The sequence below is a fragment of the Electrona antarctica genome (genome assembly GCF_951216825.1).
Source record: "Electrona antarctica genome assembly, chromosome: 13".
In the NCBI taxonomy this organism is placed as follows: Eukaryota; Metazoa; Chordata; class Actinopteri; order Myctophiformes; family Myctophidae; genus Electrona; species Electrona antarctica.
The window spans coordinates 37,040,704-37,055,703 of NC_136794.1; the positions used below are offsets into that span (position 1 = coordinate 37,040,704).

At 45.1% G+C, this 15,000-nt stretch overlaps 1 protein-coding gene across 1 annotated transcript in view; it reads right to left on the minus strand.

Annotated features, from left to right (window-relative positions):
* Positions 1 to 2,498: 2,498 nt before the first annotated feature.
* igfbp5b (insulin-like growth factor binding protein 5b) overlaps positions 2,499 to 15,000 on the minus strand; it is a 14,529-nt gene continuing 2,027 nt past the window's right edge. The window contains exons 2-4 of the mRNA XM_079519146.1: positions 5,086 to 5,306; positions 4,431 to 4,550; positions 2,499 to 4,302 (exon numbers count right to left, since the gene is read on the minus strand). Coding sequence (XP_079375272.1) covers positions 4,165 to 4,302; positions 4,431 to 4,550; positions 5,086 to 5,306 — 479 coding nt within the window. The 3' untranslated portion in view covers positions 2,499 to 4,164. The remainder of the gene's footprint in view (positions 4,303 to 4,430; positions 4,551 to 5,085; positions 5,307 to 15,000) is intronic.

The following is a 15,000-nucleotide window of genomic DNA, read 5'->3' on the forward strand; positions in this document are numbered from 1 at the left end:
TTTTGTTTTATGAAGTTCCAAATGCTGACCTTTTTTGTTGTTGTTTTGTTTGTTCTATCCTTTGTTATTATTCCCAGAATCCTCCTGCCACTGATGGGATGATTTCATAAGCCAGTGAACACCACATTGTGAAAACCAATTGTGTTGTCTGATTTCATCCAGAAAAGTGTTATGCATTCAGGAAAAAAACACTGCAGTTACTTACTGTACTATTGTAGTTATGAAGTGTGATTATGAGTTCAAAAACCGGTTAGGAGAGACGGAAGCCTGAGGAAGGCGCAACTCGAACACAGGCCAAAGTCGGATGCTAACAAAGTTGGCTCTTTGACCCTGACCATCTCAACTCACAATAAAATAAAAAAAGAGCACAATTTAAAATCCAGAAAAATGTGCTATAGGCAGTCACATGTTCGACTGATTCCAATATTGATGCTTCGTTCAAATTTCTTCTCGTGGGAGAAAAAAAAAGTCTCTATTTTGTGTTTTTCAAGTAAACTACACAAGCTCCAGCTAGCCGTTAGCCATCCCGCTATACCTGGTTGCAGTGTTGTGCTCCAGCTAGCCGTTAGCCATCCCGCTATACCTGGTTGCAGTGTTGTGCTCCCCCCGGCTCCATGAGACTCTGTAACTGTTACTGTTGCTAACTGTAGGCCTACAGTATATATCTACCATCATGCAACTGGTGACCCCGTATCGGGGAGAAGTGGCTAGGCCCTGATTATGACCACTGCCCATGCATGGCACTGGCTCTCAAATCCCACCCAACCTCAGTCTCTTAATTCCATCTGTACAACAGGCTGTGAGAGCATGTGCCATCGCTAGTGTGTACAGTATGTTACTTTTTACTTTAATTTTATTTTTAAACATTTTTTATGATCTACCTAGTTTCCCCCTAAGGGATGTTGCTGTATTGGATGTACCAGGCGTGCAGCCCCTGTCATCAAGAATTGCCTCGGTAGAACCCCCCCCCCCCCCCCCCCACCCCTCCCTCCCGCCCCCTTTTTTTGTTCTCCCTGGAAAAAAAATAAAAGGTTAAGTACAAAGTAAGAAAAACTTTTTTGCTTTGTGGCGTTGCTTTTATTTCTTTTCCACTAACTTCATGACACCACATCATCTCAGGATGTCGTTGTGTGTCAGTATCATCATTATTGAATAACTGGAATAAGTGCAAGCTGCTTTTTCTTTTTTTCCTCAAAAGTGGTGGTAGGGATTTTGGTGTAGGAAGTGAGACTTGGAAAGAGCCTTGATGTCAGGTTCATCATGACCAGAAGCCATTTTGAATGCAAGTGCCTTTTCCTTTTTTGATTTTATTTTTTCTCCTTTTTTTTCTTTCTTTTTTTTTTAATTTATGGAGGAAATAACGTCTCCTCTCGTTGAAATGGACGTCACTATGCCTGCGCTAGAAGAGGAGCGTTCCTCCAGTCCCGGCGATGATTTACCTCTTGAATTCTAACATCCTTTGGCTTCCACTCTCTGGCAATCATATACATTGGCAGTCACAAGAACAAAAAAGAAGAAACAAACAAAAAAAAAAGAAGCAATTATCATAGCTTATTGGTTTTTGAAGAAAGAGAAGAGAGAGGTTTCAACCAGCTGCGGTTTGTCCCTCAACAAATCGCTCTTGTCCAGAATTGCCCTGAGGGGTCAGGCAAGGATTATAATGGAATCGTAATGCATTCTTGCGACACTGTTTATAGGAGCTACCACATTCAATTGTTCTTCACTACAGAACTAGATCTAGAACCCTTTCGCCAACATAAGCCCGAATTACACCTAGTCGTACGACAGCACAGAAAATAACAGACCTACAAGGTCACCTGTGAGCTTGTAGCTCTGCTATTTTCCGCGTGGTGAGCTTGTAGGTCTGCTATTTTATGCGTGACAGAGCATAAATTAGGCTTAACGAGGATCAGGCTTGGGCAAACTGGAAAGAAAAGAAATGGACTCTGCCCCCTAATGACATCCATGTCACTTTCACGTCAGTATTCAAATGTATTTGCATATAGGAAGGCACTGTGACTCACACACAGAGAAATAACTCCTGTTTTGAAAATCACCCTGTTTTCAATGTTGCCCCTTTTGTGTTTTAACCACCCTGGTGTCCCTATTTCAGACATGTCATTATAGGTGATATATTTATATTCTAAAGGCAGAATAATTCCACTATGAGCAAGCAGAACGACATGAACGAGTTTAAGCCTCATTTATGCTCAGTCGATCAACAGTGTCGCACGCAGAAAATACGTTTGATGTGCGACACCGTCGTGCGGCAAAGTATGAATCAGGCTTTAGCTTTCTTTGACTGTACTGTAATCAAATGACACAGGGCCCCTCCTGTACACTCCACCAGTTCAGGCTAAAAGGACATACCAGTATTCAAATAGTTTACAGGCTTAAAAAACAAAAACAAAAAATCCAAAACAACAAAAAAGAAAATGCTCCTTTTGTTTTCCAAGCACCGATACATTGTCGTCGTTGTTTGTTTCGAGAGGCAAAACAACATTCAATATCTATATTTAAATGCAACATAATACAACACGGTTACACGGTAGTAGTAGCAGTATTGGAAGGGGAACTGCTTGGTGAAAAGGAACATGGCTCAAAAAAAAGAAAAAAAGAAACATGAAACAAGTGGTGGGCGGTCGTTACTTCACTGAAGGCAAAGAAAACAGCACACAAACTATACCATACAAAACTCCACCCCCGCACTACTCAGAGAATGATACACCTTACTGGTGAACACCAGTCGGGGTGGGGGGGTGGTGGGCGCACGCTCGACTCGGTTCGCTTGCAGCCGACGTGACACGTGACGTGACCGGTATCGTTCGACTGTACAATGTCCAGGATTCCTTCTATGCTCGCAGTCTTGTGGGGCGGGGTAGTGGAGGTCGAGCTAGTCGAGCCGGGTCACTTGGGCCGCGAGAAGAAAAAGAAAAATCCTTTTAGCTTGATTTAGTTCACCAGTAGAGCTGTTGCTTTCCGTTAAGCTCTGTGTTGCCCTGCATGGCAGTGAGTGTCCGTCCAGAAATAGGCACAGTTGGCATATCATCAGGTTAGCTACGTCGTCATAAAGAGCCACTTAATATAGATTCATCTGTACTCGTCTGCCCATTCTTTTTGCTTTCTGAAAACACTCGCAAATGTCACACTCGCAAGACATACCTTTCCTAGGCTAGCAAAAGAAGGACAACTCCCGAGACCACTTCAAGCACTAGCAAAAAAATAAAAAATAAAATAAAGTTTTAAACATTTGTGATAAAAACAAATAAAAAAGAGAAAGGAAAAAGGACATTCTTTTGTAATAGGCTCACTCCGTCGTACACCTACACAGGCTCATACGTACTGTACATGCACACTGTACACATGCATACATTCATACGCGCATCGTTTTGTGAAGTTACACACATGATCCAAGCAAGGGTTCCCCTATTCGTAAGTGCTCTGACAGAACCACGACTACACCAGCAGCTCCCTATGTCATATTTTCTTTTCGTTTTGCTTTGTTTCTTTTTGAAAGCACACACAAAATATAAGCCAATTATTCAAAAGCCAATGAAAAGTCAAATGTTCTGGCTGTCTCCTCCAGATCGGCATTCAGATAATAGAAAAAGCCTTATTGAGTTCTGTTTAGGATCATTATGCCTTACATCGTCCCCCTGTCCCCCACACACTCACAAACACACCCCTTACAATGTTTGTTTTGTGTTGCTTTTGCACGATACACAGCAGTTTGCATTGCATATAAAAACATCCATTTAACGTGCCTATATTTTAATGAATCTGTAGGCCGAGGTGCTGTTGTGTTGGGGGGGTGGGCAGGGGCCCAGCACTTAGAATGGGGCCCGAATGGGGGCTGTAGACGAGGGCATTCAAATCCTCTTGGTTTCTCTCCTCACGTTCGGAGATGAGTGTTCACTCAAAAACAGCCAAAGAAAACAAGAAAAAAGACAGGTGTATCTTCTCAGCCTGTCCATCTCATTTGGATTTCTTTTTTTTGTCTTCCTTTTTTGGAAAATAAAAAAATAAAAAAAATCTGGAAGTGACTGGAGGGTGGAGCAGACAGGTGTGATAGGGGGGTCAGAGGGTTGGTGAGAGGGTAAGGGGGTTGGGAGGGTGGGGTCAGTAGGGGTCGGCAGACAGAGTTCATCCCCCCCACTTGTACTTTCACTCGTTGTTGTTATTGCTGCTCTCCAGGTCTTTACACTGAATGTCCCCGCCGCTGTAGTCCGTCCCTGGGAGCTGCACGCCATACTTATCCACGCACCAGCAGATGCCCCGCTTGCGGCCGCGAGAGGGCTTGCACTGTGGACACGACAGGGACAGAGAGGGGACACACATGAATAATCTCATCCCAAACATGGAGTCTATTTTGTTTTAACTTTTACATTTCAATCCTAAAAAATATATTCTGATTAGAATATCAAACCCACCTGTTTGCGCTTGAAGAAGCCTTTCCTGTCACAGTTGGGGAGGTACAAAGACAGAGCCATGACACGAGAGGTATCCTTCATTCCTTGAATGATGCCATCCAACTTTCTCCTGCAAGGGCCCTTTAGAGAAAGAAAATGTTAAGTTGACATCTTATACTGTGAATAATGATAATAATAAAAAGAAAGGAAAGCATTGCTGTTGCTCTGTGTAATTTTGCATTAGCAAGAGGCAACGGGCTATATGCACACACGCCATTTTGGAACTTTGGCCCCTTACTTCCTTCACAGGTGTTACCGATGATTCTAATGAAGGCCCTGTTCTGTTCTGGTCAAACAGAGTCAGGGTGCTGCTATTGTGCATGTTGGCTCAGTGGAAACACTCTGCTACACCAGTGGGTCACTGCTACACCTTGAGTGAGTTCCAAATGGCCCCGTACGTGTGTGTAACTCTGAGAGTGTACAAATGGAACCAAATGGACCCGATTGGTTCCATGTGTATACACTCTCAGAGTTATGGGGGTCCTTGAAAATAAAAAAAAGTTTGAGAACCACTGCACACTAAATGGAACAGAGCCTTAATTAGTATCATCGGTAACACCTAGTAGGGAAGCGGCCCCGTGCATATATAGCCCATTCAGGCCTTTAAAATACTTACAAATTCTGGCTCATGCTTGTCAATGGTGAGCGGAGAGTAGTCCAGTGGAGGAGATCCCATCGAGCGCTGCTTCCCCTGCTTCCGCTTTATCTCCTTTCGCACGGCCTGGATCTTCTTGCTGTTCAGGATGTCTTTGGGAAGCAACGGCACCTTCGCCGGCTGCAGCTCCTGATCTCCGATCTCTGTGGTCATGGTGTCCTCGTGTTCTCTGGATTCACGGTCTGCCAAATTAAGAGAAGCGGACAGCATTGGTTCATGCGGGAATCCTTAATACCCCCCAAAGATACAATTATGAAGAGCATTCAGGTCATTCTGTATGAACGACAGGGAGACTGAGACCACACTGAATGATCGGAAACACACGCCATTCATGTTCTGTAGAAACTTGAGATACCTGCTGAGTGTGGATATTTATTCACTGTTGTTTGAAGATGGGTACCTTACGATACGATATATGTAGCGATATTAGGCCGTAGAAGTAAAATGTTACGATATATCACGATATCTGTAATAGTGTATTGATTATTTATCGCGGGAGAAGGTATCGCGATATATCAATATATTGGCATACCCCTAATAATATACTGCTAGACTAGTCTCTGTCGTCTACCAATACATCAGGTAACGTCAAAATTCAACATAGTGGCTAGACTTGGATGAAAAAAACCCCAAAAAAACAACATTTTTACATAAAACATAATTTTTTTAAATTTTCATTGCAGTGAGTGTAGGTTTTGTGGTGGCCCTCTCACTGCTGTTCCCCTACTGTACATCTCAGATCACCTGTCTACACAAGACTATACTGTATATAGAGTACATCCATCCATCCATCCATCCATCCATCCATCCATCCATCCGTCCGTCCAGCCATTCATCCATGCATTCATTCATTCATTCATTCATCCATGCATTCATTCATTCATCCATCCGTCCGTCCGTCCATCCATTCATCCATTCATTCATTCATTCATTCATTCATTCATTCATGCATGCATTACATTTATCTAGTACCAGAATACGTATACGTATATGTATTTACATGACCAGACACTTTTCCCAGGGTTTTTTTGTCCACCAAAGTTGCTTTGTTTACAGAGAAGGGGCACGATCAGAGATCAACAGCTGATTAACGAGTGGTCCAATCTCAGCCAACCATTACCTTCCAAGTAGCTTTCGCCCACACAACTGTCAACCACAAGACACGGTTCATGTGCATCCATGAGAACAGACAACAAAAAGTTCAAACGTTCTCTCCTGTGAACAACAAATGCTGTCAACTTCCCAGACCCTCTTCAAAAGCATTTGTGGTATTCATAGTGAAAGAAAGTTGGTTTCATTCTAGTTGAATAAACAAATACAGACAGACACAAAACAGCAGGGCTGCATTGTTGTTTTTCTAAGCATAGACCTCTAATGCCTAAGCTAATTTCCCAGCCTAAGCTGATTGCCAATCACAACATTGCCAATGTCACACATTGGGCAATTAGCTGCCGTGGCAACGTAACAGTTCAAAAAGTAAAGAGGAAGTGCTGGGGCATCTGAACAACTGGAGCCAACTTCATGTGGACACGACTACTTCATTGCCAACGACTTGGCAAAATCCACTTTCTCGACACGAGTTTGCAGCTTCATATTCCTATCAGGTTTCATGGACAGGTCATCAGACTCCCCCAGGGGGCAGTGCAGTCTCAGAGATTCAAAGGTCTCATGATGTGAGAGGATATATTTTTTTTTGGGGGGGGGGGGGGGTATGATCCCTACTCTCTCGAGACAGACTGTTGACTAACGTCAAACAAATTCAAAAGAAAAGATGGCGCTGTTTTTCCTTAATTTTTTTACCTTACCCCCCCCCCCCCCCCCCCCCCTCTTAAGCCTCATCCCCCAGCCAGAGGTTCTTTGAGGCTACAGAAAGACCCCCCCCCACACACACACACACTGCTGCCACCTCCACCCACCCTGTTGGCTTAGTTGTACCCTCAGTAAAGCGGTATGGAGGCGACTATGCCAGGCACCGACTGGCAGGAGTAGAGGTGCCAGTGGATGACTCTGGTTATATTTATCTGACAAGGAAACCCGCCATGGTGCACAGGGGCCAGACGAACTGAACCAAAGAGGAATGGTGTCTGTGTATGTGTGTATGTGTGTGTGTGTGTGCGTGCGTGCGTGCGTGCGTGCGTGCGTGCGTGCGTGCGTGTGTGCGTGCATGCATGTGCGTGCGTGTATGTGTGGTGTGTGCGTGCGTGTGTGTGTGTGAATCGACTCTCTCTCTCTCTCTCTCTCTCTCTCTATATATATATATATATATATATATATCGATCGATCGATCGATCTATCGAAGAGAGTGTGTCTGTGTGTGTGTGTGTGTGCGTGTGTGTGTGCGTGCGTGCGTGCGTGCGTGCGTGCGTGCGTGCGTGCGTGTGTGCGTGCGTGCGTGCGTGCGTGCGTGCGTGCGTGCGTGCGTGTTCACTAATCTTAATCAAGGCAAATGTTTGAAATAGTGATTTGAAGTCATATCGGCCAGTCCCAGCTCCCAGGAACTGATGTTCAAAGGGCCTGACACAGCATGAGTGTCTGGGAGCCCGTGGAAGGAGTGGGAGGGGGGGAGTGATTACCAGAATTGGGTCTCTGGCTTCTGTGCTGCTCTAGGCCGTCTCTTTGAAATTAATCTCACAACTCATGACTTGGCAGGCTTCAGTTTGTGTTTGGATATGTCCTCGTGTCTCCCTGCTCAGACGACATGGCTACACTGTCAAACTATGGGTGTTGGTTTAACCTCTGAAAGGGTAAAATAGACCCTCATGGGTTCACCTTTATACTGGCAGAGTTAAATTGACACACAGGATTTTATGGTGTATAAAACTGCTATATATAAATATGCCAAACAGGCATTCCTGTGCGTGCGTTGCTTGCAAAGGGGATGGAAAGTACGGTTAATTTCTACTGTTAATAATTTCTCAGGGCCACTTGCAGAAAATGCTAAATATTTGGCAATGAACTACCTGCTACAAAAAAAGAAAAGGAAAGAAAGAAAGAAAGAAAGAAAGACAACTAAACACTGTTGCTTCAGGCACAGTCTTTATAGGGTATGAAATAGACAAATAAGAAATGTCTGAGTCATGGCACTTCAGTTAATTTAATCTTACAACATCTATGGCAAGAGGCACATAAATGCAAACTATACTGTAGCAGATTGCTTGGATATGACATCTGCAAGTGTACTGTCCGAACAGTGTAAATGCAACGTTTTGGCGCACACACGAACCAAGCCTGCAGTGCTATAGTTGAAAGACATTTGAGACAGCTTGTCCCGTCCTCAGCCAGCTGAACACACAGTGTAGCCTTTGTGCAGACAATGGTGTCTGTCTCTCTTTTCTCTGTCTCTCTCTAAATCACCAAATTCATCTTTTTCTGAAGTGGGGCTCTTCAAGTGCGGCCACACACAAAAAAAAAAGAAAAACCTCAGTTTTTCCATGCTCAGGGTCCCTGCCTTGTAAAGGAGGCTTAGTGGGTCTGTGTTTAACTACTGAAACTCTGCCAAGGCTCTGGATGGAAGCCAAGCAGCCAGGGTCACGTGCAACCCTTCCATTCAGCCAGAGCCCTAAGCAGGACGTCTCTCTCTCTCTCTCTCTCTCTCTCTCTCTCTCTCTCTCTCTGTGCTCAAGCTAAAGATTTCATTAGGACGAGAGGAGCCGAGGAGCCAAAGGAGGTGCACCTGATACGTTTCTGTTTAAAAATTAACATCTGTGCACAATTATGCTTCATGAATATCCCAAGTTTCTTACAGGCTGGAGCCCAAGCATGAAAGATAAGCCATCCCTTCTTCCAGTTTCGCCAGGGCTTTATGAGCATACAGTAAGACTATCGGAAAGAAAAAGAGGGCCAGGACAATGAGTTCTCCCACCTTTCAGCAGATTTACCAGCGGTATACACCGTGTTTGGTGTGGCCTCGGCCTTTGATTAAGTCGGTCTGGTCAGCATCTGAAATTACATCTTTACAAGATCCTGGGTATTGAATAGAGATGCTGTTTAATCTCAACAGGGGGTAGGGAGATGGGATAATAGTCGAGATAAATGAGCTTGAGTGCCTCTACCACATAAAGCACAACACTTGTAAACCAATACGCCTTGGCCCGGTTTGACTGCTTAATATTTGAAGACCTGGCCATGACCTGATAACCCAGGAGTTTCTAGAGCAGAAAGGGAGGTGTGAACAAAACGGGGGCCTATAATGGAGTCATGCGACTCAGCAAGGGCAAGGTGCTCCAGTCCAAAACAAAACTGTCCCAAGGAACAATGACAGAAATGGGCCAAACAGTGTTTTTTCTTTTTTTTAAGGCGGCAATATGAACGTTGCTGTTCACTAAGAGCGTTTACAGTTACACTGACAAAGACTTAATTGCGCCCAGGCGGTGGCGTAACCGTCTAGTAATCCAGTCGCAGTGTGCCGCGGGTTCGACTCCCGAGCCCGACACGGCCTTTACTGCATGTCTTCCCCCATCTCTCTCCCGTTTCCTGTCAGCCTACTGTCTGTCCCTTCAAAAACCAATAAAAGGCGTAAGCCGCAAAAAAATATCTTAAAAAAAAAAAAAAGACTTAATTGCTAGATTTGACAGTACGCACACTTGCAAAGGCAGCTGCTTGCTTTACCAAACAGCGGAGGGGGAGGAACAGCAGCGATGACAGTGGTTTGGAGACTGATTTGACTAATTTGACCAACTTATGTGCACAACTTGACAGCAACATACTGTAGCTGGCCAGGGCAAGAACTTGTACGTTTCATTTTCCACGCATGCATACAATATGGAATGTTCGAGAGGGCGAGCACTGTTTTGACCAAATGTTTTGTCCACCAGCTGGCATGAACTCTTAACAAAAAAAAATCAAGACATCCACTGTGAGAGAATTCAGCTAAATATCCGGTTGGTTCGATGGAAGTCTCATTTATCACTGTGCATGTTCACAATCAGCAACTTAACTTCCAGGAAATCACTTCCCCCAGCACCCCCCCCCCCCCACACACACACACACACACACACACACACACACACAAACAAACGGTTATTGTGCACATAGAATATGTTCATTGCAATCAAAGTTTCTTGCTGGAGTTTCCTGCATGCAAGGTATAAATAGCTTCGAGAACAATTCAAGGATTGTAAATTACAAAACAGCAGCCCACTTACGAAAGGGGCATGTGAGATCCCTCCAAGTGTGCAATAGGTAGCAAACTTGTTGAACTGTTCACAGCTTCTGCGGTTAAACTCGGTTTAAGTGCAAGGATATGCCAGATCTCAGTCAAAACCTGCCATATGAACAGCACATTATCAGAGGCGAGCAGATGGTTGTTCTGCCATAACGCGACTAATTTTGGTCTGAGGTCTCGTCCCACATCAGAGTTTGGGTTTTTGACAAGCCACACGGATGGACGCAACCTCTTTTTGGGTCACTGTCACCACAACACAATTGCTGGGTGTGACGATATTCTAACTCCCCAACTGCAGAAGCAGCTATTTTAGCGAGCATTGAGCGAGCTCCTCCTGATTCTACTGTCCAAAGTTGAACTCCAGGAAGCCTGGAAAGAAAACATCTCCATGGGCAGAGAGTCAGTTACAGCATCAATTTGGGTTAACACTTTCTTTGTGAGGGTTTTGCACAGTTGTGTAACAGTGGTGACACAATGCCACTTTTATTGCTTTTGTAACAGGTTTCTGGGGACGGTTCCAGAGTAAATGTTAAGAAATGTGCATGCTGATTCCTCTCCACTGGCTGAGTATGCGTTCATTTAAAATGTAAAATTTTACCCCAACTGTGTTACAATCTACATGACGATTATGGCTCCAACAAAAGGTTAAAGGACAGTCTCAGCCAGATTCTTCTGCATGCTGGGGTGATCTCACCTGCTTTATCTCTTTGTCCTTCCATGTTGGTACCCTAAATTGCCAGTGGTCCGATCAACATGTGTTCCCATTTAAAACCATGTGCACATCCCTACCTCGCTCTTTTTTTCTTTTCTTTTTTGACAGAGAAAGACTACTTTGCAGACTGATTTGTTTCACAGCTGCTCTCTGCGAGCGGGCCAGGTGTCAGTGACCAATGTGCTCTACGAAGACCGCTGTAAAACTTTATAGGAAGAAATCAGACAGGCGTGCCAAATAGGCCCTCTGCTTGCCAGCTACAGGTACAGCGCTGCTGCCCACATCCCTCCCTCTGGCCTTCCCGCCTCAGACTGAGGCAGAGCCTAGCTGTTGTTCCAAAAAAATCAGACGTGTGGGGACAAAACCCAAAATGTGTATATACGATCCAACTTCATATCATTAGTATGCAAGTTGTTTCCTGCAAAACGTGTATGTGAGGGAGAAGAGGGAAAAAAAACATGTTCTCTGCCTTTTCTAGGAATCACATGCGCTCTAAGAACTCTTTTTCTCCGGGAGTCCTCCGCGACACCAGAGCCGTACACAGTAATATCCTGCGTGTTCATCAACTCTGAGGGCATCAAATGGCCCCTTTCCACTTGGTTCCATTTGCGCGCTCTCAGAGGTACAAATGGATAAACTAACTAATCGTCAGCTGAGCCTGCATATCGACACAGCTAGCTAAGCTTTTGGGGCGTGGCTGGCTTTAGCCGGCCCGTTGCGGAGTCTCAAGGTAAAGGGAGATGGAAAACCCATGCCATCAGCCTTTCCTTTTGCACGAGCGTGTCGTGAAACTGTCAAGCAGCTGTGACCACGTGCAACCCAAGCCACGTCTTAACGGTAGCATGCATGCAACTGATGTCTGCTGCAAACCACATATACACAGTCAAATCCAGTGTGTTCATCTAACTATACAATTTGACCCAACAGGTCATTTTATACTCTCAAGAGTTAATAACTAAAGATTTTACAGTGTAGTTAGACATTAGTTTGATGCCACCCCCGCCCCCATGATTCTCATATAACATGGAGGACATTGAAAGAGACTAATGTGACCGTTCACATAGTCTTACTGTCTCTGACTATTACTAACTTTATTGGTGACTGAGACATCTGCCATTGCTTTACCTCAAGTCCACTATAAATAGTAATGACAAAGTGGACAAAGTTAAAGCACCATAGCAGCGGTCTGGCATGTTTAGCCCATTGACTAGGACTCACAGGGTACTTGACATTACTGCTGACCATATTCCAAAGAAAACTGTACGTGGCTTGTTACGATTTCAAGGAAGCCACTGGATTCCATTCATTTGAGTATGATATATTAAAATAAAACGTGCACAGACTTGAATCTCGCCGAGACAGGTAATCCGACACAGTGAACTTGTAAAGATAACGTTATCTTTTGTCAAAGTCACGTTATCGATGGGTTTTAATGTATTTCAAAAGCGTAGACCGATTTGAAAGGTGTAGCACCAACAGACAGACAGTAGGGAAAAGATTATTTTCCAAATGAATTCAAACGTATGGGATCTCTTAACCAAGCAATTATGTTTGGCCAACCTTGACTCAGTGATTCAGGTATGTTCAGTAATGTTTTAATAACGTTGGAAAAAGTCTGAAAATAAAGCCATTAGTGAGGAAAATTGTCTTGTTTATGTATAAAACATGGCCAAAGATGGGAATAGACAATGACATCTCTTAACAACAGCATACATTAACTGTCATCTCGTGCATAAATCTTGTTATGAAACAGACCCCCCCCCCCCCCCCCCCCCACACACACACACACACACACACACACACACACAAAAGGGGAAAAAAGAAGAAAATCTGCCAGGAAAGAAACCGCTACTGCATGTTCATGAGAAGCATGCAGGCATGACATGGCTGTACTGTGTACAAGTCAGGCATTCTGGATGTGTAACCCCTCCCTAATCATCTTTTTGTATCTTGGCAAAGAGCATGTGTTCTAACATAAGGCCCTTTCAGAAGCTTGAAAGGCGAGGAGAGTCTGCTGCTATGAAGTCATATCTGTTGGCAAGCTCTCCGGCTTCTGATTCGGTAATTGGGGTGGGGGGAGGGGGGGGGGTGACAAAGTGGGCCCAAATCACAGCTGTACCACCTCCTGTGCCTCATGGTCCAACTCCTTGCGAAATCACAATGCAAGGCAGCAAGGGCTTCAAAAAAATTATTCTTATACTATTTTGTGGCACACATTTAGAGGCCGTATCGTGGAGCCTTCTCAACTTAAAGAGAGAGTTTCTGTCCCACGCAAGCGGGACAGAAACGGACAAAGTGAAGAGAAACTGTAGCACACACTGCGAAAGATTTCTATCTGCCATTGCTTGGCTTTCTCTGCTCCAGTCAATCAGGCAGTGGCTCTCTCGGTCTCATGGCCCCATGAGTGTGAAGGACACACGAGCTCCTCCTCCTCCCCGACCCCGAGCGCGCCGCTCTCAGCTGGTAAAGCTACAGCGCACACGGAGCGGCTGCAACCCCACACCACAGGAAACCAGAGGCTCACCTCGCCGCCAACTCCCATCCAAGGAGCTGTTTGACGGACAGCTCTTCAGAGACCGGAGAGAGAGAGAGAGAGAGAGCGAGAGACGCAGTCATTTTGCTGAATCACTGCAGCACAACCGAGTGGAGCGCCCACTTGCAATGAATGCACTACCAGGGGTTGCGCTCTGATTACCACTGTGTGGTGCCCTACTGACGGGGATGTCAGGCACACACACACACACACACACACACACACACACACACACACACACACACACACACGCGCACACACTGGATTCCAGCAGCCACACGCACGAACGCGCGCGCACACACACACACGCCCACACACGCGCACATACACACGCACACACACACACGAACACAAAGTGACAGATAATTGACTGGAGGCTAGTCAACACCACCATTACTCACAACCTGACACCCATGGGCTATGTCCTTACACATACAAACTCACACATGCATAAGAGACACTGTGCGCGCGTGCGTGTGTGTGTGCGTGTGTGTGTGTGTGGCTGCTGGAATCCAGTGTCCTAGTAGCAGCTATACTTAAATGCAAGGCAACAAAGAAAAGAAGACCTTGATGATTTCAGTTATTGCTGTGTGCAATGGAAACTACTGAGCTTGCAGCCGCTATTTATTTTAGAACAATAGCCCTCGTGGATAAACCGCATTCCGTTCTAATGTTGTTTTATGTATCTATGTCATGCAGAGAAGAGGCGAGAGCTGCATGCTAGGTGCAAATAGCCCTGGTGAGTCTCTGTCAACAGTCAAAATGAGCCCGGTGGCATTTTATAGAATGTGGCAGGCGGCCAAAATCTTCGCGGCTACCACCTACTTGTCTAGCTGTTGACAAGCTACTAGAACTCGGGACGGACAGTAAAAAGCTCCGAACCCGGATTGAAAATGCGTTAAATCACTCACACAGTTTAACCACTAAACAAGTCGGGAATTTCATCAATTCGTTGACTGCGCGCGCGCACACACACACACACGCACGCGCGCACACACACAAACACACACACACACACACACACACACAGATGTAATCTGGGCGGTAATCCGACTCTCAACACCACCCTTGGCGCACAGCCTAAATCTATCCAAATTCCGCTTTAACGAGATCCGTAGCCTCGGGAGTACACAGCTCTGCTCCATCACCTTATGGGCAACCGGATCTATGTGGACATCCATTTATCGCTTCATTTCACAAGCTCTCAATGTTGAGTGAGAGTGAAAGAGCTGAGAAATGACCACTAAAGCAGAGTGAAAGAGCTGAGAAATGACCACTAAAGCAGAGGTTCTCAAACTTTTCTTTTTGAGCGTTAAAAAACCAAATGGAATGGACTTATATTATGGGTCCATTTGGTTCCATTCCATATGTGCACACTCTCAGAGTTACAGCCATTTGGTCTGTCAGGGAGCCCTGAGAGTCCCTGGAGTCGGACCCCACTTTGAGAACCACACACTGACTGTAGGC